Genomic DNA, 23412 nt, shown 5'->3' on the forward strand with positions numbered 1-23412 from the left:
CAAGGAAACGTTCGTTTCCCGGACCCATGTTCTAGCAAACCAGTTGTAAACAACGAAATCATTCTATCGTATTATCTTATCTTATCGGATAGAATTATCTTATCTTATCCGACGATAGTCGGATCTCTGATATTTTTCTATGGCCAGCTAAAAGCTTCTTCGCTGGTTTAACAACGATAAACATCGATGCGCGTAGATTGCCTACTACGACGGCATCGATTTCCAACAATATCTGTTCTTCCCGTAATTCCCGACGACTCGGAGCGGGATTTCTACGATCGCGTCTCGCTCAACGGAAACAAAGCCCGTATCTACGGTTCTACGAAACAATTGACGCGCGCGGGTTATCAGAAGAGCGGAATGAGCCCGGGAAACCACTCACCCGAAGCCGCGTAACTCGATTTGCCTGGATGGGTACTCACCTGGAACAGAAAACAAATGTAAATGTATTAAAATTGAAGCTTTCAGGGTGATGCAGCTGCGACTGCGAAGCAAGAGTAAAGCCGGAGAGAAACTTTGCTCGGACTGCTGCCACCGGAGAGAAAACGGCGAATTAAAAACAATCTGGTGCGCACGTTCTTTCACGACATTTATTGCTAACGCGATCGAACCGCGGCTTCGTCGCCGAGGCACCGCGAAAACGGAAGCCAAAATCGCTAGAAAGAAATGGGGAAGAGAGAGAGAGAGAGAGAGAGAGAGAGAAGGAATGCAGGAGGGAAAAGAACGAAAAAGAAGAACAAGTGTTTGCCGATGGAATTTTCGTTTAGAATAAATTTTGTGATGGCGAACGGGGAGCCGGAGAACAGAGGACGGATACAGTTTGACGGGTTAACAACGCTACGATTTCGTCGACGAGCACCGCTAGCACGCATTAAAAAAGTTCCGTGTGCTGTTCGTTAAAATAAAGAGCGGTATTTCGTGTAATGCGCGCTTTTCATTTCGTATATTCCGTCTCTCCACCTGTCGGCCGTCTGTCCATCCGCGCGTGTGTCTATGTTTCTTCTTTCTCTTTCTTCGTTTTCATTTCTTTCTTTCTTTCTTTTTTGGCTTTGTCCACCTCCCTTCCTGGTCGAGGTCTTTTTCCTCCCGAAAAGAGAGACTGTAATGGATTTTACGAGGATCTTCCGTCGAGAAACGAATGTCGTTAATGCTTTTCCGTCGCTCGTTACCCAAACGCTTTTTATCGAATGAATCGCGAGCCGCGTTCTTAGTTTCCCGCGAGCGCACATGTTACCACGCCGGATTGGCCAAGTAGACTGCTGAAATTTGTGCAGCTTTTATGCGCCGAGCCCATTCAGCGCCAAAACAGAAGCGAAGGAATTTTTGAAGGCCTTTTTCAACTTGGTGTACGTTTGTTAGGGACAACGAGGAGAGCGAATTGAAAGTTGGCTTAGTTTCTCGGGTGCGAAGCGCTAATTTCTTCTTTTCTGTATTCTACGCGTTATCCTTAATTCGATTGCAAATATTTTTCTAACGTAACAATATCGGCGCACTATTCTCACGGACTCACGGACTCACGGACACTGTCCAATGACTGAGAATCTCCGGCATTAACATCTCGCTGGCAATCCATCCTGAACTCGCTCTAGAATCCATCGGACCATTAACCAACCAATCAAACTTTCGCGGCGCTCCACGAGAGAAGAAAAAGGTCGGGAAGGAGGGGGGGGGGGGGGAGAGAGAGCGAGAGAGAGAGAGAGAGAGAGAGAGAGAGAGAGAGAGAGAGAGAGAGTCGCCGAAAAAGAAGCGTCGCTCCCGAGAGCAGGAAGAAACCTCTCGGGGAAGCTTGTAGCTCGAGAACGAAATCCGCGTGAAAAGGACCCTGATGGTGGTGGAGGAAGCGAGGGCCGAGAAGAAAGTTCCAAAATAGGCCGGGTACTTAACCGGCTAGGCGAAGGGTGGCACAGGGTGGCGAAGGGAGACGGGGCGCGGACGTGGCAGGGATTGAAAACGCGCGTTAATCTATCCTCTCCTCGTAGCGTCTCGTCTCGTCTCGTCTCGTCTCGTCTGCCGCCCGCCGGGAGAGCGAAAGAGACCGCGGTGAAGGGTAGTTTCGTTTTATCAGTAGGCGCGCGACCGGCGCGAAGCGACATCGAGTCGTGACATCAACGGAAGTTGAAAAGGCATAATGCCAGAGAGGCGAGAGGGCGAAAGGACGAAAGAGGGCGCGGAGGGTGCGCGGGAAGGGGGGGGGGAAGAGGCCAGGGCCGACCGTGGAACGGAGTATCAAGTTTTAACGAGGTCCCCAGTGTTCGGACACGAGGCCGGATGGGCACTTCGCAGACACAAAGACGCCGAAAACGGAATTTCAGACGTTTCTTGCCAAGGACAACGCGAGCGGTCCTCGAGCCTTCATCCACGGTTTTCCCGATATCGTTGTAGTACACGCCACATGCTAGTAGACGGCTCCAAGGATCGCAACGCGTGCCTCGAGCCTAATTATGTTCGCTTTCGTTCCTACGCGTTGCGTTTATTTCCTAACGGAGCTGCAATATCGCCTCTAAACTATCCTGAGATATTCCAGAACCCTTTAGGCCCCTATGATTTTTGTTCGCGATAAAAGTATACTTCGAGAAGGCGCGTTTTTCGCATCGATTTCGATTCGTAAGTAGAAAAGTGCAAGGTTTCGCAGCAGACTGGAACGCGATATAACTTGGAGAGAGGTTAATCGGGTGTATCGGATAGGACGGCAACGATTCGCGAATCGAAGATCGAAATCATTGTCCACGCAAGATAATGTCCTTCCGCCCCGTTGAAATTGCCATTTGAAATCGCGGACGCGAACAAGCGTGCAATTGTGATGTAAGTGGAGAGAGGAGCTCTCTCCGCTCGCGCGGTTCCCAGCCGGTGTCCCGTTAGCGTGCTTTTCGATAATGCAGGCTTGTTTAATGGCTATTTGCACACAATTCAAAGTCGGTATCGAACGCGCTCGGATAATAACGGCGGGAATTGCCCGCGGAGCACAGGGTTGAGGAAAAAGAAAAAATTACGGACAAGCCGCTTGTGCGCGCATCGTTTCTTCAGCCAGCTCCTGTTCGCTCTCCCATCGTTATGTCGCTAACGGGCAACTGCTCGAGACTTATGACCCCACTCCAAGCACAAGTCGAGTCGCGCGCTAATAAACAGAAAGCTCCAGTCTGCAACCGACTTCCAAACTACTCGATTACCCCTTAAAAAGCCAGTCGGGTTTCGTCGAAATAAGGATCGAGAGATCCGTCAGCGGGATCTCGCTGGGCTCGAAAATTCCCCGTGGATGTACGTTTGAAAGAAAATCTGCCGACGCCCCGATTACGAGAACGCAAATTGGTATTACACGCGTTGATATCGTAGAACAGGGATCGAAGCGCGCGTAAAACAGTTTGCTCGCGCAAACGACCCCGGCGAGCCAATGGAACGAGATAATCGAGACGAGGGTGGTTTGTCGACGCGGGGAAGGGGCGCAACTTAACTCGGAACTTAATGGCCGCTTTACGAGCATGTTTCTTTTTATTTGCCCGGGGCGGTGATTTAAATTGCAAAACAGTCCAACCTGGTATATCTCGGCAAATTGATTCCGAGACAGCCGGTTTGATTTAAATGTAAAACAGCCTTGCGCGGGACGAGGAGCCAGCACCGCGTCGCGCTGGTCCGCGCGCGTGTTCCCGTTCCCGTTCCCGTTCCCGTCGAGCGTATAATCGCGCGCGTGTTCCGCGAGCGGAACTATTCGTCGCGGTATCCTTCGCGTTCGAGACGCGTTCGAGACGCGTTCGAGCCGCTCGAATTTATTTTCCAGCGAATTATCCAGCGAATCATATTTTTCGTCGCGGTATTCCAACACCGCGCACGTTTCTCCGACCATGCCGCGAATATCTCACCGTTGACACCCTCGAAATAGAGCGCCTCCCGAGATATTCTCCCCGTTCCGTCCTCGAGCATCTGATGCCCGAGCATCTCACAATTCGTCCAACCGATGATTATAAGATGTCTTCGCCCCGTGTCTCCCAAGAGAGCTTTTCGTTTTCTTTCGCAATTTGAAGACTCCCGTTCGATTTCTTCCAGCGAGACATTTCGCTCGCGACAGTTTCGCATCTCGAGATCTATCGGATGCGAGCGTAACACGATTTGCGCTCTCGCCTTTGAATGTTTGGCATTGCCGAAAATATCATGAGAGTTCGGTCATTAAAATTGCAACAGAATGGATAGAACGTGAGAAATATTTAAATCGATGGCGGAGCTCGGAGAATCGATTATCGGGAACCAAGGTTCCGCCGTTATTCCGTCGAGCAATAAAATTCGATAAAGTGCGCGCGGACAGTCGGAGGAGACAGATAGGAAAAGAAAAGGTAAACGGCGACAGAGCTGTCGCATTAGCGCAACGGCGGTCCTCCTCGGTCCCTAATGGCTCGTGCGAGATAAATAAGAGAACGAGCGGAAATCCGAAGAAAAATTGGCTGCTTATGACAATGCCGGGACAAAGATGAAGAACGAGGACTCTCGGCAACGCGTTTCATCTTCCAAGAGATTGCACGGGATACTCCCATAGCGGAATTCCAAGCAGAACGTTTCCCTGTCGGCGGAGATTGCAGCGTCGACAACGTGCGCGCGGTCGGCATTGAATTAAAGTTCGCGCCAAGCCGCGGTTTCAATTTTCTCCTTTTCCGTTTCACCGCTATCTTTTCATCTCCTAGCTCTGTCTCTCTATCTCTATCTCTATCTCTATCTCTATCTCTCCCTTTTCCATTTTTCGGATATCTTTTGTTTTCCAGCCAAGAAACGGAAATGTTATTAACTTTTCCGGCAGTGTCCGCATTCAAAACGAAATCTCTCGGATTCCGGGCTAACTGTTACGCTGTAATTTAATGCAGTTCTGCTTAAAGTCATTATGTAAGGGATTTCCGGCCGGTGTTTACACGGTTCCCAGGGAACAATGAATTCTCTAACGTTCTGGCAATTAAACGGTTAAGTGGATAATTCGGGAACCGTTCGCTCGTTCGGGGTATTCGAAATTGTGCTGTTATTAGAGAGCCGTTCTACGCTCGCAATTTCTAAGTCCCATTTGATTTATCCGTACCAAGTGCTAGTAAATTCACGAGAATCAGTTTTAGCAGCTCGACCAACGAATTGCACCGTTTCAATATCCATCGCGAGCAACAGATGTTGCTAGAGGAAATTTTACCTTCTCAAAATTAACGGATAACCTATGTGCGCGGAGGGAGGGAGAGAGAGAGGGAGAGCGCGCGTATAGAGGCATGTCCGACCATTGCCAGGCTTTTCTACTTAACGAGACCGTTTAGTCAGTTGTCTCTCGACATTTGATTCTCGAGAAAATTCCTATCGAATCGCTGTAACTGGCTGTAATCTTTCCAACGCGTGGGATACAGGTACGGTCTGTTAGAATTGATCGGACACTCTGAAAGATTAGGAAAGCCATTAAAGAATTCGGAGCATACCGACGTCTTCTTTAAAAAAGATTTGAACCAACTACTCTACCGGTTCCATATCTGTTTAAAGTTCGGGACAATATTTTTCTGGATCGGTCAGCCTCGCGAAAGCCTGAAGGCGCTTCGCATATCCCGTGCACTTATGACCGCGGCGAGGCGAGGCGAGGCGAGGCGAGGCTGGAAAAGTTCCCAAGCTCGAAAGTTTTCTCGCTACACCCATGCCCCGATATTTTGAAATATACATTGGCTGCATTGCGCCAGCAACGTTACCGGAAAATCGGCCCGGAACGCGCGAAACGTCGCCAAGTTTTCCGACCCGAACCGGACCGAGAGACACTCGACGACCGAAGCATCGCGAAAACTTGCCCGACCAGAATTAGGTATTTACTTTATCCATCTCGATCGTGGCTAACACCGAGGACCGACCGAGTCCTCGTCATTTTTCCAACGGCGATTATATTTTATGTTCGGCCGACACTTTTTCCAAATCCTGCTGTTGACGGTACTTCAGAAGGAACCTCATTTGTCAAGATTAGGAGCAAGGATTCAGTTTATGTGGCAGCTGGGATTATAGGATTATTGTGCGCGCAGAGAAAGCCTGTTCGCCTTCGGCGAATCGCCGGAAGTGGCGATCGCCGGGCCGAAATAACAAGTGCCATTGCCTGCAGAAGTTCAGAGTTGGTAGTTGTATTTGACTGTAAAGAAAGAGAGGCATACGTCAATTCGAGCATGGGAGGATTTCGGAAGTAAACGGCGAACGAAGGAGCTATTGCCGCCGGTGGAATTGCCGCGCGATTTCGCCGTTCCGACCGATTCCGTGGATAACGATGCCATAAAACGGGACTCGTCTCGTCTCGAATCATTATCTTCTCGACGAGCTAGTCGGCCGCTGCAACTGCGCATTGCACCGTGATTAACCGCTATACAATTTGCTGAAAAACCTTTCCTCGACGTCGCCGTTGCCCCCCCCCCCCCCCCCCCTCCCGACGAAACACCGTTTTCACAAAGGGGTCCCGAAGAAGAATCGTTTCGCGAGACGAGAACACTCGTTTCCCAGAAGGGCTGGTAGCCTGGTCGCCTCTGCGTCCGACATCCCTGTGCACGGGATGTTCTCCGGCGGATATCGAACCCGGTAAAGTGATCCAGTAACCTCGGGATTAAGGACACTCGTCGCTGCTCGAGGTAATGAGACCGGGATCGCGAGGACCCTTACGCTTTTAGTAGTCTCGGACCGCAAGTAGATCGCGAGTGGATCGTTCTCGTCATTATTAGACCGAGGACTTGGTCGCGACTGTTTCTTGGCTAACATTACCTTCGGCACGGACCTCGAGGGTGTCAAGAATTGGACTCGGCACGGGCACATGCTTCTCCCTCGGTGCGTTAGCAACTTAACAGCAAATTGATATCGAATCGGTCGAGCCATGGTTAAACTACCGTAGACGAAATATGAAAAGTTTGAACGCGGTGTTTAGCGGATGAACGCGGCTCAATGGACGGTACTAATTCGGCAACGCGGGGCGCAATCGACTCGACAGAATTTGTTGGGTTTGCGCGAAGGGGATGACTCGTGGTAGGTACTCGGGAATCGGAAGGTAGATTCACGAGTTGGAAACAATGACGAAGTTTGCGCAAACATACACTCTACTTGACCCTATTTCTGAGACGTAGGGGAGAAGTTGCGCGATTTCGTGCCGGCCGGTGTATTACCGCGGGAAAACTGCAGGCCTGGGTTGGGTCCGACCGACGAGTCTGGAACAAGTAGAAGTCCAGAGAAAGTGTAGATCAGGCTGGATTACCGGTAAGCGAGTGATCCGTGTTGGATCTTGACGAGGGTCTAGCTTTATCTAAGCAGGATTTGTCGAGTCTAGCTGAAACTAGATTAACTCTGGAATAAGTTCGGCTTAACTCTAGATCGGACATTAATGTAGATTTAATTCGGCACCAACGAGGCTGGGGCCAGATCTTGCCGACCGCGTTCAAAGACCTTTGGATTTCGGTTTGAATCGAGTCGGGGCCGAACCGAAATCGGAAGAAAATTAATTCTGAACCGTGTCGCCAACAGGTTTTCGGTTGCATCGAAATTACCTGCAGATTGACTCCAGAGTTTGCCTACTTATCTTCCAAGGATCGAGCTCGACGGATGATCCAACCGGAACAGAATCGTTCCTAGCCAACCTAATTTCCCGGAGATTAAGTTATCGGAGGACCGATATCCGAAGGAGATCCGAGCAAACTCACACCGGATTGTATCGTCCTCGTAGAGCAAACGTTTCTCGGTTCGAGCATCGGACGATTCAAATATCGCGCGCGCGCGCGCGCGATCGATCGAGTCGGATCGTCCGATATCCCGGGCATTGTTCGGCAAGAATTTTAATGAGAATCAGGCCGAGGAGGAAAGGAGGCGGGACAGAGTCGACGCCGGAGTTTGATTAGATTCATCACGAGGGACCGCGAATAATTATCCCCGTCGGCTAAATCCAGCGCCGTTAACTGGCTGCTCGCGCCTCCTTCGATGTTTCGTTTCGGAATCCTGTTAGAAACTAAATTAACCCTCCGATCTCCTCAACTCATTTTCCGACAATTTTCCCGCTTTGAGAGCCGTTCGCCGGCGACGCCGATACCGTCGCCGGCTCCCGATTCTCCTCGACCACCGAACAGGTGGCCGCCGTCGTCGCACAATCTCGCCGTTCCATCCCCATCTCTGATAGACATTACGTCGCCAAAAAATTGGCACGCGCTCCTCGAATATGCGACAAATGGTCTAGAAAGTTTGAAAAGCTTCCGCTCCGTACCCCGTGCCGAAAATAAAGTCGCAAAGATCATACGAGACTTGTTCCGAGCGTTCCAAGCCGAGAGTAGTTTCTGTCGACCGTAATGGTCGAGAACGTGGTCGAGAACGATCCCGATGATTTACGATATTTTATTTATCGCACCAGCGTGTATCGATCGCGCGCGAAATCGGCTCGACAATTTCGCGCTCGAGCATCGCGAGGCGGGACCGGAAGTGGAAGTGGAAGCGGAAGCGGACGCGGACGCGGACGCGGAGAAGGACGGCGAGGGCGGACCGGAGCGGTTCATTTCCGTAATTGATGTTGCACAAAGTCGAGGCCCCGAAAAGTTACGTAACTTTCTCGAGGACTCGCGCGCGCGCGTGCTAACGAGCCCGTAATCGGGAACGAGACCGACTCGGCGCGTATTTCTCGTTTTCCATTAAGAACCCGGCACTTCCGGTCGCGTCTGCGCACGAAACGGACCAATTGAAAACTTTTCGACCGAGGCTAGACCGAATGAAAGGAAATAACGGGGTGGGAAAATGGACGAGGAATCGCGAGCTTTATCCGTGCTGTTCTTTTTTTTTTTTTGGTTTTATTATCCGGTGACTTCGGGACACGGCGAAAGAGTATACGTAGAGAGGGGATGAAGAGGCGGAATGAAAATCGGCAACAATAAGCCGGCCAATTGAAAGCCATCCAATATGAAACGGGCGCCGAAAACGACTATTGGACTCCTCACAGGCCGAGGCCCGTTTCCCTTTTGTTCGATTCCGTTCTTAGTTTCCGCGCGGAATCGCCGCGGGCGACGACAAGCTGTTCCGCGCGTTTTCACCCCTAGGTGTAGACGCGAATTTTTCCAATCGGATCGGAAGACGCATTCGGATTCTTTTCAGATTTCACCGATCGGGCTCATCTCGGGATTCTCGAATTTCCTCGCGGCTCTGCGGTTCGAGAACCGGATTCGTCATTGTTCGCAGCGAAGGGGAAACAAGGAGAACGGGAGGGAGAGAGAGGAGAGAAGCGCGGATAATGGCACTGGTGGCTTTGCGAGCCTGCCTGCTTGTTTGCCGAACAGCGTGGATAGATAGTGTTGTATAGCGCATGGAGCTGTCGGGTGTTGTTGCACGGTCGGCGAAAAAATCATTTGGTCTCGGGGCCCAGGATGCAATAACGCAAGATTGGTACTAGAGTTTCGACGAAAAACTCGAGCAGTTGATGCGGCTCTCGCACGTTGCGTGGTGGAACACGGCGCAAGCCGCTGGACCGTATGTAATTTGGCTGCTAATTTAATATTAGCGCATCGGCACGCATAGAGCACGCTCGTGCCCGCGCGGAGGTAAACTTCGACGAAGAACGATTAATCGTACAAGAGTTACGGTTGCGCCAGAAATTGACGAGGGAGCCGCCTCCTACGAGGCTTCCAACTGTAAATACGTAGATACGAAGCAGGATCTTTACTGTAATAATTTTTCAGCGGCGCCTTAGAGTCGCCGCCAGCCACTCAACCTTCAAAGGGTTAAATTATGCAAATATTTTTATTTTCGAGGTTGGCAGACATTTAGGAAGTAAGCATATATTCGATACAGATCGATACGCGAAAGTTCATTTTTTGGTCGAATGGCGCACCTTGCGTCAATCCGGACGGACCACTGTGCGGCAGCGCGATCAATTCAGCGACGCGGCGAGGCGGTCGCGCTACCATAGACAATAGCAATTTGCTGCCGGCGACGCTGAATGCCGCGGCAAATTGCTGTACTCGAGCACCTGAGAAATTTCTGATTAATATCCGGCTGAGACTGCACACGTAACCACCCCGTGAATTCTGATCGGCGGCTCTGGTGCGATATTAAAATTCCACGGGGTGTCGGCTGCAAGTTCCGCGCGACGAATGTCTGCGGCGCCGCTGACAAAGGATGTTGCGCCGTCCGTAATCGGGCTGATCGGACTTTCCGGATAGGCGGCAGAAATTTATAGATTCGGAGCTGGGAAATTCGAGTTTGCCGGAGAGGCCGGAGGAACGGAATTTTTCGGCCGAATCGAGAGATCTTTCGGGGGTGGGACAATTTTCGAGAAATCGCGTCATAAAAAAACTGCGATTTCACGGGCGGAGAAGCGGTACGAGTCCGAGAGCAACGCATCGCATTGCAACAAATTTGCAGATTCGAAACGGTCGGCGGCGAGAGAGTCTTATTAAAAAGCGTTGCCGAATTGCTCGCGAACTCGAGACTCGAATATTTTTTAACGAAACGAAATATGTTTTCCAGGGAACGGTGGCCTTGTTTTCTACTTCCGGCAGAGTTTCAGCGAGGCAGGTTATTAGGAGTTATTTATGACATTGGTGCGTGCACCGTGACCCAGTTCGACGCGTGACATTTCGCCAGAGTTTCCCGCGTTCCAGAAGTACCTTGACATCTTTTTGAACAACTCTTTTCTGGAACGTTTTATCCGGCACCACTATTTACCGAAACCATCCTACTTTTCCCCGGCGCGCTCAGCGTTCGCCTGCTGTTCCATCGAACGCTTCGCGCCTAATTAACGACTCGAGATTGTTCCGTTCCGATGCCCTTCCGGGTAAACGAACCGATTCACACTCTCTACCAACCTATACGATCCGAACGATTCTCGCGGGCAGATTTAACGGCGGCGCAGCCTAAATGGCCGGGCATATGGTCGAGCCACTCGTGGGAAATTGTGAATTCGTAAAATCATGAAATCGGGAAAATCGGGAAAATCGCGAAAACGAGAAATCGGGAACACGCCGCGGCATTTCGCGAGTAAATAAGCGGCGCAGGAAGCGGAAAACGGTTTCGTCGTGCGGCTGGCAGCCTATTAAGCTGACCTGCTTCCTCTCGGAGCCGAGGCGCTACAGCGACGGGTAGGACCTCCTCTTCAAGACTCGTTTTCAGACTAGAAGGAAAACTACTCAAAGACGTCTGAAATGAGACGGACCTCTCTGGAAATGATACGAGCAAACACGGCGTCGGTGATTTTCACCTTCTCTTGTCTTCTCTTGCCGAGGAGAAACGGGCTGCCCCGATGAAACTTTCAGATCCCGCCTCCTCAAAGACCTGAAAGACCGCTGTCTTTCTCGCGTTCGCGTGTCGCCTCGCGACCCTCTCGGCACTCTCCATGCGCGACGCGCCTCGGAAAAAAAAAATCAGCCCCGTTGATCGTTATTGCGCGCTCGTGATACGGTTCATTCGATTTCGCTGCTCGAGGGTGAAAGGTCGCGCGAGAGATACCGCGCGAGAGATACCGCGCGCTCGCGACCTCGCCAAATTTTCTTTACCACGAGCATCGTTCTGGACGCTGGCACCTATCCCGGCGTGCTTCGTTAATTCGGTCCCAACAAATTCTCGGTTCGCCGGCATTTCCGAAAGACTTTGGGTGTTCGAATCGCGCGCCCTCCTTCGCGTTAATATTCATAAATTCTCGGGTCTCAAGTTTTTCCCGAAATTCTAGAGCGCGTTCTTCGAGCTCAACCCGCGCCGGGCCATACCATTCTCTGACACAGTTGAGCGATATTAACGTGGCGGGGTGGTATTAACGAGTTCGCGCGCGTGGCCAAATTCTAACGAGTCTCGACGCGTCGCGTGCAACATCCTCCGGGCCCCCGCCCTTTTCTCGAGCCTGGTCCTTCCGGATGAATCGACCGGTGTTTGTCGAGTCTCGTCGTTGAACGCTTTCACTCTCGTTCTCATCCCCCTCCGGCCACCCCCGGGGAGAACCGGCTGGAATTCAAAGCAATTTCTGGCTGTCCCGGCGTTGATTGTTGCCTCGTTCCACGTGTCCGAGTGCTCGCCGGGGGCCGAGCTCTTTCGCGGCCTCCATTTCGCTGACCCACGGATTGCACAGGGAGGTGGGTGGTGTTTGCGCACCGATTTTTATTCATCGCCGCGAAAACCCGGTGGACGCGTTGATTGTAAATCGCGCCCTGTGGCCTCGCGCACGGTCGCTCCGATTCGCGGCTATTTGCCGCAAAAAGTCGTTCCCGGATTTCACAAAGCCCGTCTTTACGCTCCCCCCTGTAACTACCGGACCCTAAACTATTTATTAATTCACTCGAAATAAATGGAAGCAGAGGATTTATGCTTCGGGTCGTTCCCCGGTGAGATTTTTCATTGGCCCGGATTCGAACAGCTGAGACAGTCGCCGGGAAGATTCGGTGGTGTCGAGTTGGTGTTTAGAAACTAAGTTTGTTCGAAGACCGTCGCCGGATCGAGGTAGAAAGGTCCAGACGGAACTTTGATTCCATCGATGAAAAACTCTCTTTTCTCTGCTCCACTTTCCTCCGTCGCAGTCCATTTCCCTCGGGGCTTGGCTCGCAGCTACCTGGTCGCGATCACACCTGGGCAAACGGTGTTATCCTCGATGAAGCGGCGGCTCGAGGATACGGAGATAATGGCTGCGATATTCGAATTTGAGAGAGGCAACGCGGCCCGCGGCCCGCGGCAAACCTATCGAAATATTCGATGCTCGATGTTTTCGGCAAAACTGAAATACTTTATTTCATTTTCACCTTTTCGGAACTTCCGAGAGCCGGCCAATCGAATTTTCCGCGAAATAGTTTCAGCGGATGCATCGGCTTTACCCTTCGAACGCGATATCGGGACGGGTTGCAATGGACAATCCTTGTTTTCTCTACTTTAGGAATACCTGTTTGCATTCAGCGATAAAACATTGTCGCTTGCTTTCGAAATTAATATTTCATTCCAGGAGTGTAATTTTCGCGAGGGTAAAATTCGCGAAAGCATCGTGGTTGGAAAACGCAGTCATAAAAATGTGCACGGACGAAAGGCTAATCTGTTTAGAATTGAATTTCGAAAGTAGAGCGGCGTAATAGTGATTTTAATAACGGAAGAAGGATCTCGCGCAAGAATTTTTCCCGTGGCGCGTCTTGGATAATGAAGCCCCTGCATCGATTCCCGGCGCCATTCATTTTCGGCGTGATCAATATTGCACGGGCCAGGGCTGATGATGTATCTAAAACCGTAGGGGAGGCCGCATTGCGCTATAAATTATAACGGCGTATTAGGGCGTCGCGATGCTGCGGCAGCGGCAGGGGCAGCGGCCGCGTCTGCGGCGTCGGAAGCACCGAGATCCGACCAGAGTATTGCATACATAAATGCATGTCTGGTTTGTTGGAAGACAATACAAGCTGCGGCTTCCTATTACAGCTGATTGTGCGCGAGAATTAAATAACTCGTCGGATCACCCCGGCCATCGGATAAGCTAGACTGAGCAATTTTCCCTCGAGTTTTCCTTTCCCTCGGCCACTTGTTTGGACTTTGACAGCTGGATCGATGCACGGTGATCGATGCGATCGAAGAATCGCGAGAGAAGAATCGCAAGAGGCGCCTCAAACGCGTCAGCTATCGAGTTGGTCGGCAAATTCTATTTAGCGGCGGGTTCCCACGCCCCATGGGGGTTGCGGTGAATTATGGGGCAACTCTGCGGCGGCGGCGACGGTGGCTTCGCACGTGGGATGCGGCATCGAGAGATATCGACGCGTATGCTAATGGGGCCCGGCGCGAACAATCGTTCTGGAATCGACCGCGAGGAACGCTCGCGCTTTTAATCGCTAGGAAACGATGCTCGTAATTAACAGGTGAATCGCGTTCCTTAAATATTTAATCGCGACGAATGGTAATTGGGAGGCGGCCGGAAGAGAGACAGCGGCTCGATTACAAGTGACCGAGACACTCGTCCCTGATTTTTCCCATCTCTTTCTCTTTGTCGCCGACGAGCTCTCTGTGATCAAGGACTATCCGGCAGTCTTTCGACTCGCCTCGACTCCTTCGCCGACCAACTAATTGCGGCCAGCGGTGAAAGCAAACTGCGAGGCAGGACACACCACCGTATCACTCGGGGCGAAGATTAACCTGTCCACACGCGTGGCTTTCCTTTCCTTTCCTTTCCTTCCCTTTCCTTCCCCTTGGCCGGCGCGACGAGGACGAGGGTGAGACCGCTCTCACGAACCGACACGAGCGGACCCCGAAAGAGTTTTCCTTCGGGAACCGAGACCTTGTTAACTCGCACCGATTCAGGCTTTCTTTTCCTCCGACACCCTATCGCAGACGCCAGGAATTTTCCTCGCCTCGATGAATGAACTGTTCGCGCCGTGAAAATCACAGACGAGTTGGTGTTTCAAAATTGAATCCCATTAAACGCATCGCTTTGAAAGCGAGGAAACATTTTCGATCGGTAGAACCGTCCGGAGTGAACGTACCTTGGAGTGCGAAGGGTCAATAATATTTCCCCAGCGACGAAATACGCGTCCCTGGGAACAGGTAACGCCATTATTTTTCTAGGGAACAGTGCGCGACACGATACGAGTTCAAAATTGAAGAGGGGCAAGAGCGGGTTGGCACATATTAAAATCGAAAGATTTACGACGTCGTAGATCCGATCTCGCGCCATCAGCCTGTCCGAAAAGATTGCATTCCCGGGACGGATTAACGATCGCGAGCAAGATTAAACCGTTAAATATCGAAGCATTGGCAGCGATGGGAAGCGGCCAGGTTGGTTTAGGGATTTTTTACGCGTCCGCGTTTATAATTCTCCGGGATATCCGAGAGACGGCCTCGGTGTGGCTGGCTCGAGGCGAGCGACGATACGCGTCGGACGACGAGCCCTGGATACGAGGACCGAGCAAAGATTTCCGAAGAGCAGCAAGTGTTGCCGTGGACCGAACCAAAGCAGCGTGGCCTGATCTAGGCCATCCATCCGCGCACCCGCTAATGGATTACGGAGGCGCTCGATAGCAATTAGGATGATACCGACGGACCGGGGATCCGTTCGGGTAACGGCTTTGATGCCTACGGCGCGCGATTGCTCGGCGAACACCCTTTCATCCGTCGCGGATTCTTCCGAATTTGTTCTCCCATCGTCCGTCTTCCTCTTCCGACAATTCCACCACTTCTATGCCGCGCCGACACGCCCGTGCGTTCGCTGAAACGCGAGCTAATCCTTCGACGCTGAATCTTCCGTGCCGGTAAAAGCAGCCCACATATGTACATTTCATGGGACATGGTGGGATCGATCTCTGAATTCGAGTATCTCTCCTCTTCAACGATTTCACCGTGCCACTCGGTGACGTTCGGTTATTTGTCGATTTCGCGCGATCACACCACCGTACTCGTAGACACGTTTCAAACACTCCGGATGCATGGAAGAATGCGAAACTCGGTGTCCCATTTTTCCAGTTCCAAAAAAGACAAAGGGTCGCGCAATCGATGTCCGATTAAATACGGCATGCTATTAGACAAACGAATGTCCCAAAGATAGCTCCAAGCTACGCTTCGAGATATCGCCTGGATGACTGTATCGAAAACGATAAGGACAGATAGAGTGTCGCGCGATTAAATAGAATAGAGGGCAATAAAGGTTTCGCTCTCCGGCTCGTTTCGCTCTCGTTAAGCTCTCCGCCGCCGCCGCCGCCGCCGCCGCCACCTCTATGGAAAATCTATCGCGGCCCTTTCAAGGTTTATTAGATTGCATAAAGTCTTATCGGCGTTTTATGCCGTCGGTTAAAGAGATGAACTGGCCGACGAATATCGATTAGCCGTTATTCGCCGCGGATAAAATGTCCGAGAACTGGAAAATCGGCTGCGGCGGCCGCGCTATCGTTTTCGGTGCATCCCGATCCCGATCCCGATCCCGATCCCGAGTTCCGAGCAAACTCGATGAATCATCGCCGTCCGGAGGAATTTCAATGTCGGGGAAGCCGAATGACAAACACTCGAGTCATTTACTCGACTCGATTGCTTGTCATTACGAGCGCGATACGCCGCCGGCCAATTATCGGGAATTTACGCGGACGTTACGACGGCAATTTGGCTATAATCTTCATCGATAATGGCATCGAGATTCTCTAATAAGAAGATAAACGCTTCGCAATGTCGAAACCTTCTCCGGGAAATTATTACGAAAATCGTTTCGCTATTTTTCCCTCGCTACTCGTGTCTCTGAAAAGACGAACGGTTTCCGGTATTGCTAGTCAAATCTCGTGGCTCTTTTCTTAGAATAAAATAAAACTTGTCCTCCCCCTTTATCTAATCTACGACCGAATTCCGGGGATGGCAATTTAGTCGGCGAACAATCTTCGAAAACGATCTCTCGGCAGTCTCGCGAAATAGATAAATGTTTCGTGTCGAAGCTTATCGTTCTCGAAATGATCACCGGCCCCTCCTCGATAGCTCTGCCAATAGAAAAATTGTGGACCGAGAGAGGGCTCTATCCTCGAACAGGACCGCGGAGAAAAGATCCAAGGGAAGAACAGAACGGGAGATCCTCGGACCGAGTGAAATCTCTGTTCGCTCCGCCATCGTTTATATTTCAACGACGTAATAACTCCGGCGTAAGGAAGGCTTTGTCCCATTCAGGGAAAGCTGAATGGTTTATTGAATCGTAACTGTACCGTGAATACACATCGCCGCTGTAGAATAAGCTACGGCCCGCCCGTTCCAAGAGAATTGAATAAGACTCGAACGGACACCAACACGCTCCAGACTGGCGCGCGAACACACGGCGCGACGCGACGGAAGCAGGATCGCCGCTGTAAATCAACCTTCGGCCCGTTCCGAGGGAATCGATTTCCATTTAAACGTAGCGCGAGAGAGCCTTAACTACCCTGTCACAGTTTCAACCCTGAAACCCTTAAATTTCACGCGAACAGGGAATCTCGGGTCGCCCTATTCGTCAGCCGTTTCGACCACGGTGCTTGCACGGTGAAACTGTTGAAGAAATTGGGGGAATCGAGAGAGGTAGACTAATTCGAGAGAATAGAAATTTATCGAAGAAACGCAGAGCCTATTCTGAAGGGGGACGATACGCGGGAAGGACGGAGACTGCTGCAACGTCGCCGCGGTCGCGAGGAATGCAGAGCTCGCGAAAAATTCGACACCGTCTATGCAGAAATGTGGTAAGCTCGCGAGAAACGCGCAGCACGGCGATTCGATGTAATTTTCATTTGAAAAAGTAGTGCTACTTTCCTCCATGATTCTTGAAAAACGCGATAAAACTTGTGTTGCCGGTCCAATCAAAATGGAAACGCCGGCAATTGTATCGCGATGATCCAGCAATCGCGGCGCGAGGATTAAAGCGCGCACGGCCGTGGCCAGGAGCGCCAGATCTCTCTCAGGGGTCGAGATCTCGCAGGGGTGGTTTCGAGTGCGTTCGAGGCTAGGTCACGGCTGGCCTCCCCCTCGTCCCGGAATCCTACAGAATTGAACAAGTTTCACGGCGCTTGCTGTGCCGCCATATTTGCCCCGACGAATATACACGCTCGAAAGGCAAATCTACCGGGTTTTCCCGGTTTCTATCCGCAAATATGGAAGTTCTGGGCGGCACGGCGGCACGGCGGCACGGCGGCACGGCAGCGACGATGCCTGGTGTGGAAAGGGGTGCGCGCGCGGGGTGAGGGGTGAGGGGTGAGGGGCGAAGGGCGAAGGGAGCCGAGAGGGTGGGACCGGCCGAGAAAGAAATAGCAGAAACGAGAAACGGGACAGTGTATCAAATACTCGAGAATTGGAGCTCGCAATAGAAGCGTGCGCGTCCGTTTCAACTTTTTCCATCGTGCAGCCATCAAGTTCTCCTCGAACCCCGTTAGGAACTTCTACGTTTAAACACCGCTTGTCGATCGTTTCCGCATGCATCCGCCGCCAAAAGGAAGATGACGAGCGTTTCATTTGGTTGTCGCCGACGCGATGGATAGATAATACCGGAATTAGGTAATACGCGGTCGGACGACTCAAGAATCAAGAATCTGGGAACACGAGACGGACGCTCGCGAGATTCGAACGTCCGAACGGCAATTAAGAAGAAGTTAGCCCATACCGGACTCTTTCGACGAACGATATCGGTAAGAATCTCTGGTCGCGTCTACGTATAACGGCGAAGGAAACAACCGGATCCCTCTGATTTTCGAGTTTCGCACCCGCAACCGTTCCGACGCGAGTCCTACCAGCGGAGAGACTATAAGGGAATTGAATAGCAGCGTTGATTCGGTTATAGAAACGAATGCTTCGAGGTGCGCGTCGACGCGCAGACAAAGTTTTGAAATACGCTAAACCTTGTGATAATTCGGTTAGACCATGCCGTGGAGCGTCGCTCGCAGGGAGCTAGCCAACTTCCCAGGCAGAAACTAACCTAACCGCTACAAGCAAATAGACCGCCTATTTGAGAAGGCGACTGTGGAAAGTAATCGAATGAATTACTCTCTCGACATTGAACTCGAGTTGCGCGAGCTCCGAGTACGTATACTCGCTTAACCTAATGAATACTAGGCTCGATTATCGCTGGAAGAATGCCGCTCCTTCGCGAGTCGAACTTGAAAATCGGCGACAAACGCGGTCAAAATCTGCGTTACGATCGCTGCAACCCGTAAATCATTGCTGGCGAACAAAGACGACGCAGGATTACAGCCGCTAGGATTGTTAATATTCCGCGACGGAAAATTCGATTAGCCCGATTCGCGAGCACTGATTACGGTTGTTCATCAGAGCAAAATCCAGCGAACAATGCTCGAAAACGGGAGAACCGAATTGCCGACGTAGCTCGCGCGTCTCTCCGGCTTTGTTCCTTCGGCTTTTTTTTCCTTCGGCCGCGTTTAATAATTAACATCCACCGAAAGCGAAGTTGAGGAATTCCGCGCTCGCTCGCTCGCTCGCTCGTTCGTTCGTTCGTTCGTTCGTTCGTTGGTTCGTTCGAAGCCTCGTTTGCAAAACGATGGGAAACAGCCGGGAGCGACGACGAGTTGCTGCTCCCTCATATTTTCCATCGGGACTGTCTATTTGGGAACCGACAACGCCGCGGAAAAACTCTTTTCACGAAATGTCAAACGGAAAGGGAATCTCTCACGGCCGGCGAACTCTGCGAGACTGTTCGACGATCGATTGCTTTAAAAAGATGTTTTTAATCGATGATAATGTCCATTCGCTCTACAGGCTGCCAAATTTCAAACGTTTGCGATCAAAGTTACGAAACGAGTCGCCTCGAAGATTCCTCGGCGTATCGAGAACGATTATCGCAACGCAGGATTACCGAGTTAGAGGATCGAGTCCGCGTCGACTTTAGCTGGCCCGTGTGACAATCGCGTCGCTGATCAGATGCCGAGAAAGAAGGAAAATCGTTCCATTTGCGGTCAATGCGAAAGACAAATGCGACGGCAAACAGGATATCGATCGGTTCTGAAGAGGATGGGTTCGTTATCGCAGACCACTATATGTTTAACGGGGTAAAACGACAGTCGGTTAATTACCCGCCGGCACCAGCACGGAGCAGCGCGGCGCGTAGTCCGCGTATTCTATCGTCTTCCTATTCTATCGTTTTTCCCTTGTCGAATTGGCACGCGAATGACCCCCCGTGCAGCGTGTCCCGCGCTAGGTTGCTTCTTATAGAAACGTTGTTCGCCTCGGTTCAACGTCGCGCTATGTCTATTGTATCGAACAGATTCGACTCTGAGATACATACCCCTCATCCCAGCGAAATTTGCCGATTTAAACGATTGTAGCTATAAAAGACTGAATTAATTTATCGCGTCGTTTTACTACTTTCGCTGAATTGTGGAGTTTTCATTGCTTACTAAAATCTGAACTCGGTGAAGGATTTTGCCTGAACCGTTTCGAGCTGACGGATGCGCCAGAAACAAACGTTTCCAATGTATCTGCGCAATCCATGCATCTCGCGTGACTCTGCGTAAATATTATCTGCGCCTGCTGCGCATCTAGATCTAGATGAACGTCAAAAAAACAGCTGAATTTTTCCCAAATATCATTCTCTTCTCCTGGAAATATATTGTTCCTCTAGAACGCGACCGCTGCATATGTCCTTCGTGTATCGACGATGCTGCGTCAATTCGACAATAATTTATCTTTACGTCTCTGTCTATACGAACTTTAAAAATCCGTTTAATCGTCCTTTAGCGTGTCGCAAATATTGCTCCTGAATTTGCCTGCAAAGAGTGCTCGATCGTTTTGTCATCGGTCTCGATCGGGTGACAAAGGATTGTCGCCGCGAGAGCCCTAACATTTTCGCAGCCGAGAAGCGACGCTGTCGGGGACTGTCTTGCCAACACAGCTGCCAAAGTGGCCGGTTCGGGCCAAGTGCAACTCGCTGATTGGAAACCGATCGAACTTTCAAAGCCGTCGCCGGAATCCTGATCAACTTTGGTACTAACCATCGCGACGTTTATAAAACAGAAAAAGATACGTACACGTACCGAGAGGACGACGAAGGAAAGAGAAAGAGAAAGAGAAAGAGAAAGAGAGAACGAGGGGGAGTTCGTCTTGAAATTACGCTAACGGTGTCCGAGATTTAGCTGTTAAGCAGAAAATATAGCGCAAAGTCCGACCCACGAAGTAAGAAACTACGGGCACGCGGATCGAGCATAAAACTCGCGGCAACTACCACGCTGGGGGATTAATTAACCCTCGCGCAGCGAGTAATGAGTCGTTTTCAACCCCCGCCGCGTCTTAAAAGAAAGCAACTAAAGCTAAAGCAACGCTACGGCAACGGTATTTCTGCGATGCGTTAACGCATTAAGTACTGCGAGCCTATTAACCAAGTTCTCAATGACCGACCTATCAACAAGCTGAAGAAAATACTGCCCCTTCTAAATAATGAAGGGATTCTCGACAAACCAGGATCAACCACAGTTACTTTAACAAGATATTATAGAAAAAAAGGAAAGAACTAGAATAATAAAATAAAATACGGTATTTACACCAAAGTTTTTCAGAAATTTCTCACACGGATCGACTTCATTCTCTCAACGCTCTCACGCAACTGGGAAACGATGTAAATAGCTTAGGGCGCCTGAAAGAGCAGACTTTCCCCTTTAAAATTAGCTCTTTGATGCACCTTAAGGTGCATTCGAAGAACAGTTACACGGTCGAAACACTCTTCATTCACACCTCACTCGATCCGACTATCGCATAAGCTAAAACGCTCTTATTTCATACCCCAGAAAGAATTGTTTGATCCGGAATATTTTGGTAGTACAAAGCTGATGTATAAATTGAAAGGGAAATCGAGAAGCGGTGCGTGGAAGTGTTTTGCGAAAACCGAGATTGAGATTCCAGAGTGGAAGCACATGTCCCGCTCGATGAAGCAGAGCAAAGTAAAGGAAAACGAGGCAAAGAATGGGAAAAGGAAGAGGATAATGACGTAATCTAAAACGGAGGTATACTTTACCGATTGTCGAGCGAGCCTGAGAGTGAACGATGGGATTGTTATTGGCCTCGGAGTTTGTCGTCTGCGGTCGATCGGTGATGGCGGCGGCGGTGGTGGTGGAGGTGGCGACGGTGGTCCCAGCGGCGGATTTGAAGCTCGAAGTGGACGTGGAGGACGGGTTCGTCGCATTTAACGGCTTGGAGGACCAGGAGCTGCAAGTATCGCAGCCCTCTGCGGACCGTGTCGACAACCGGCAGCAGGACCAGCGCTTTCCACTCCAGAGTCCGGCGTGATAACGACCGCTCAGCCCTGGATTCTCGCTGCACACTGTCAACGAACAGAAGCAGGCATCAGCCACAATAATTATCCCTGGAGGTCCTTAATAACGCCGATCCCACCCGATCCCGGATTAATCTCGTTGCACCTGTATTACGAATCGCTGGATCGTCCGCAGCGACGAATTCGCCGCGAAGGTGCCGAGAAAATTTCGGGACGACACGGAGTTGGAAATTCAGCGGGCATCGCGAGATCACCTTTGAGACGATAAATATAGTGGGGATCCGATTTGTAGCGGATGTCCAGCCTAGAATATTTATTTAAGGAGGCGAGAAACTGGGTTTCCGCAGCGAGCTACTCTCGCTCCGACGACACTTTTCCCTTTCTTTCCGCATCCTTCTCGCCTCCCCCCTCATCGCTTCGCTGGGAAACGCGCAGGGCGGACGCGTCTCCGGATTTCTTTGGGTATCCACTCGGAAACCGCGAAACTGAATACAGCTTGGATAAATATGCGCGATTCCTCCGGGCGCTTAAAACTCAAGGATCGTGTTGGATCTCCCTCCCGGATGGCGGGAGACACTGATTTTAAAACAATCGCGAAAGTGGTTCTTTTGTCCGCGCCAAGTTGCTCGGGAAAGAAATTTTTCCGGAATTCGAACAATTCTCTCTGCCCCGTTCCCATTGTTCGAATAATTGTACCGCCCACAAAAAATGGACAATCTTTTCAGCATCGTTTGCCGAATGCGAAATAAAAGGGCCGATCGATAAGCACCGCTGTACCTTGAAAAGACCGAATATTCGATAAAGTGAAAACGGAGCTAACATATTCGACGGTACGAACACAACTGAAGCTAAAATTCGAAAGACGATAATAGTTTCTCTCAGGTCCGAAGATATTTTTTTCGAACTGGTTCGTTCTCTTCTTTCGACCAACGATTTTGCGCAGTCTTAATGAACCGTAGGACGAGACTCCTACGAAATCCTCGTATTCTGGTAGCAGTGTTCCAAGATCGTGTACGAGCGAATCGCGGGGAAAGCCAGCCCAATTTCGCCCAAGAAATAGCGGGTCAAGAGGGACGATAGCCCCTTGGCGGAGGGCTAAAAATTAATTAATCCGAGTGGCTCGTTAAAATGCGATCCGGGGAAAAGGGAAAGGGGAAAAGGGGGAAAGGGGAAAGGCAATAATTGTGCAGCCCGTGGAATCGCTATTTATTCTCGTCTCCTTTTCGGGATATTGCTTGGATCGGATCAAGGGGACTCGGCGAAACGACGAACAAAGTCGCGCGCGGCGTGCGAGCGCGAGTGTAGCTGCAAGTAGTACGATCGCGCGTTGCCCCGGCCCGCCGCGAGTAGAACGCGACGACGGTCACATCGGTCAGGCGTAGGCGCGTTCAATTAATTATCGCTGCTTCGTGCTTAATTGTTGCGAGCAAATTACTCTCGCGCGAGCCGAAACATCGAACGCGGATCTTATTGGGTATTCGCGGTAGTTGCTGGCTTCGAGTAAACTTTGCAGCACCACGCTCGAGTTTGCGAGTGCCCGGTCAATATTGTCCATACTTTAATTGGCGTGCTATTAAATCAGGTACAATTTGGAGGATTTAAATGTTATTTGGGTTGCGCGTGCCCAGTTAGAAACAGAATTCTAATTAAATCCTACAGCAGCTCGTAGAACCAAAGACAAGTTTCAGTTATATTCGAGCCAGATCTACTCGCAGCGGGCGAATCCCGAATTAGATTCTAGTCGGCATCTAATTAAATCCGTTTAT

General features: G+C 50.8%; 1 protein-coding gene across 1 annotated transcript in view; it reads right to left on the reverse strand.

Moving 5' to 3' along the window:
• The window catches only part of Btk29a (tyrosine-protein kinase Btk29A), a 140123-nt gene that overhangs the window by 98038 nt on the left and 18673 nt on the right, over positions 1-23412 (reverse strand). Inside the window, exon 4 of the mRNA XM_078194880.1 lies at positions 21389-21694. Coding sequence (XP_078051006.1) covers positions 21389-21694 — 306 coding nt within the window. The remainder of the gene's footprint in view (positions 1-21388; positions 21695-23412) is intronic.

The sequence above is a fragment of the Augochlora pura genome, chromosome 11, assembly GCF_028453695.1.
Source record: "Augochlora pura isolate Apur16 chromosome 11, APUR_v2.2.1, whole genome shotgun sequence".
NCBI lineage: Eukaryota > Metazoa > Arthropoda > Insecta > Hymenoptera > Halictidae > Augochlora > Augochlora pura.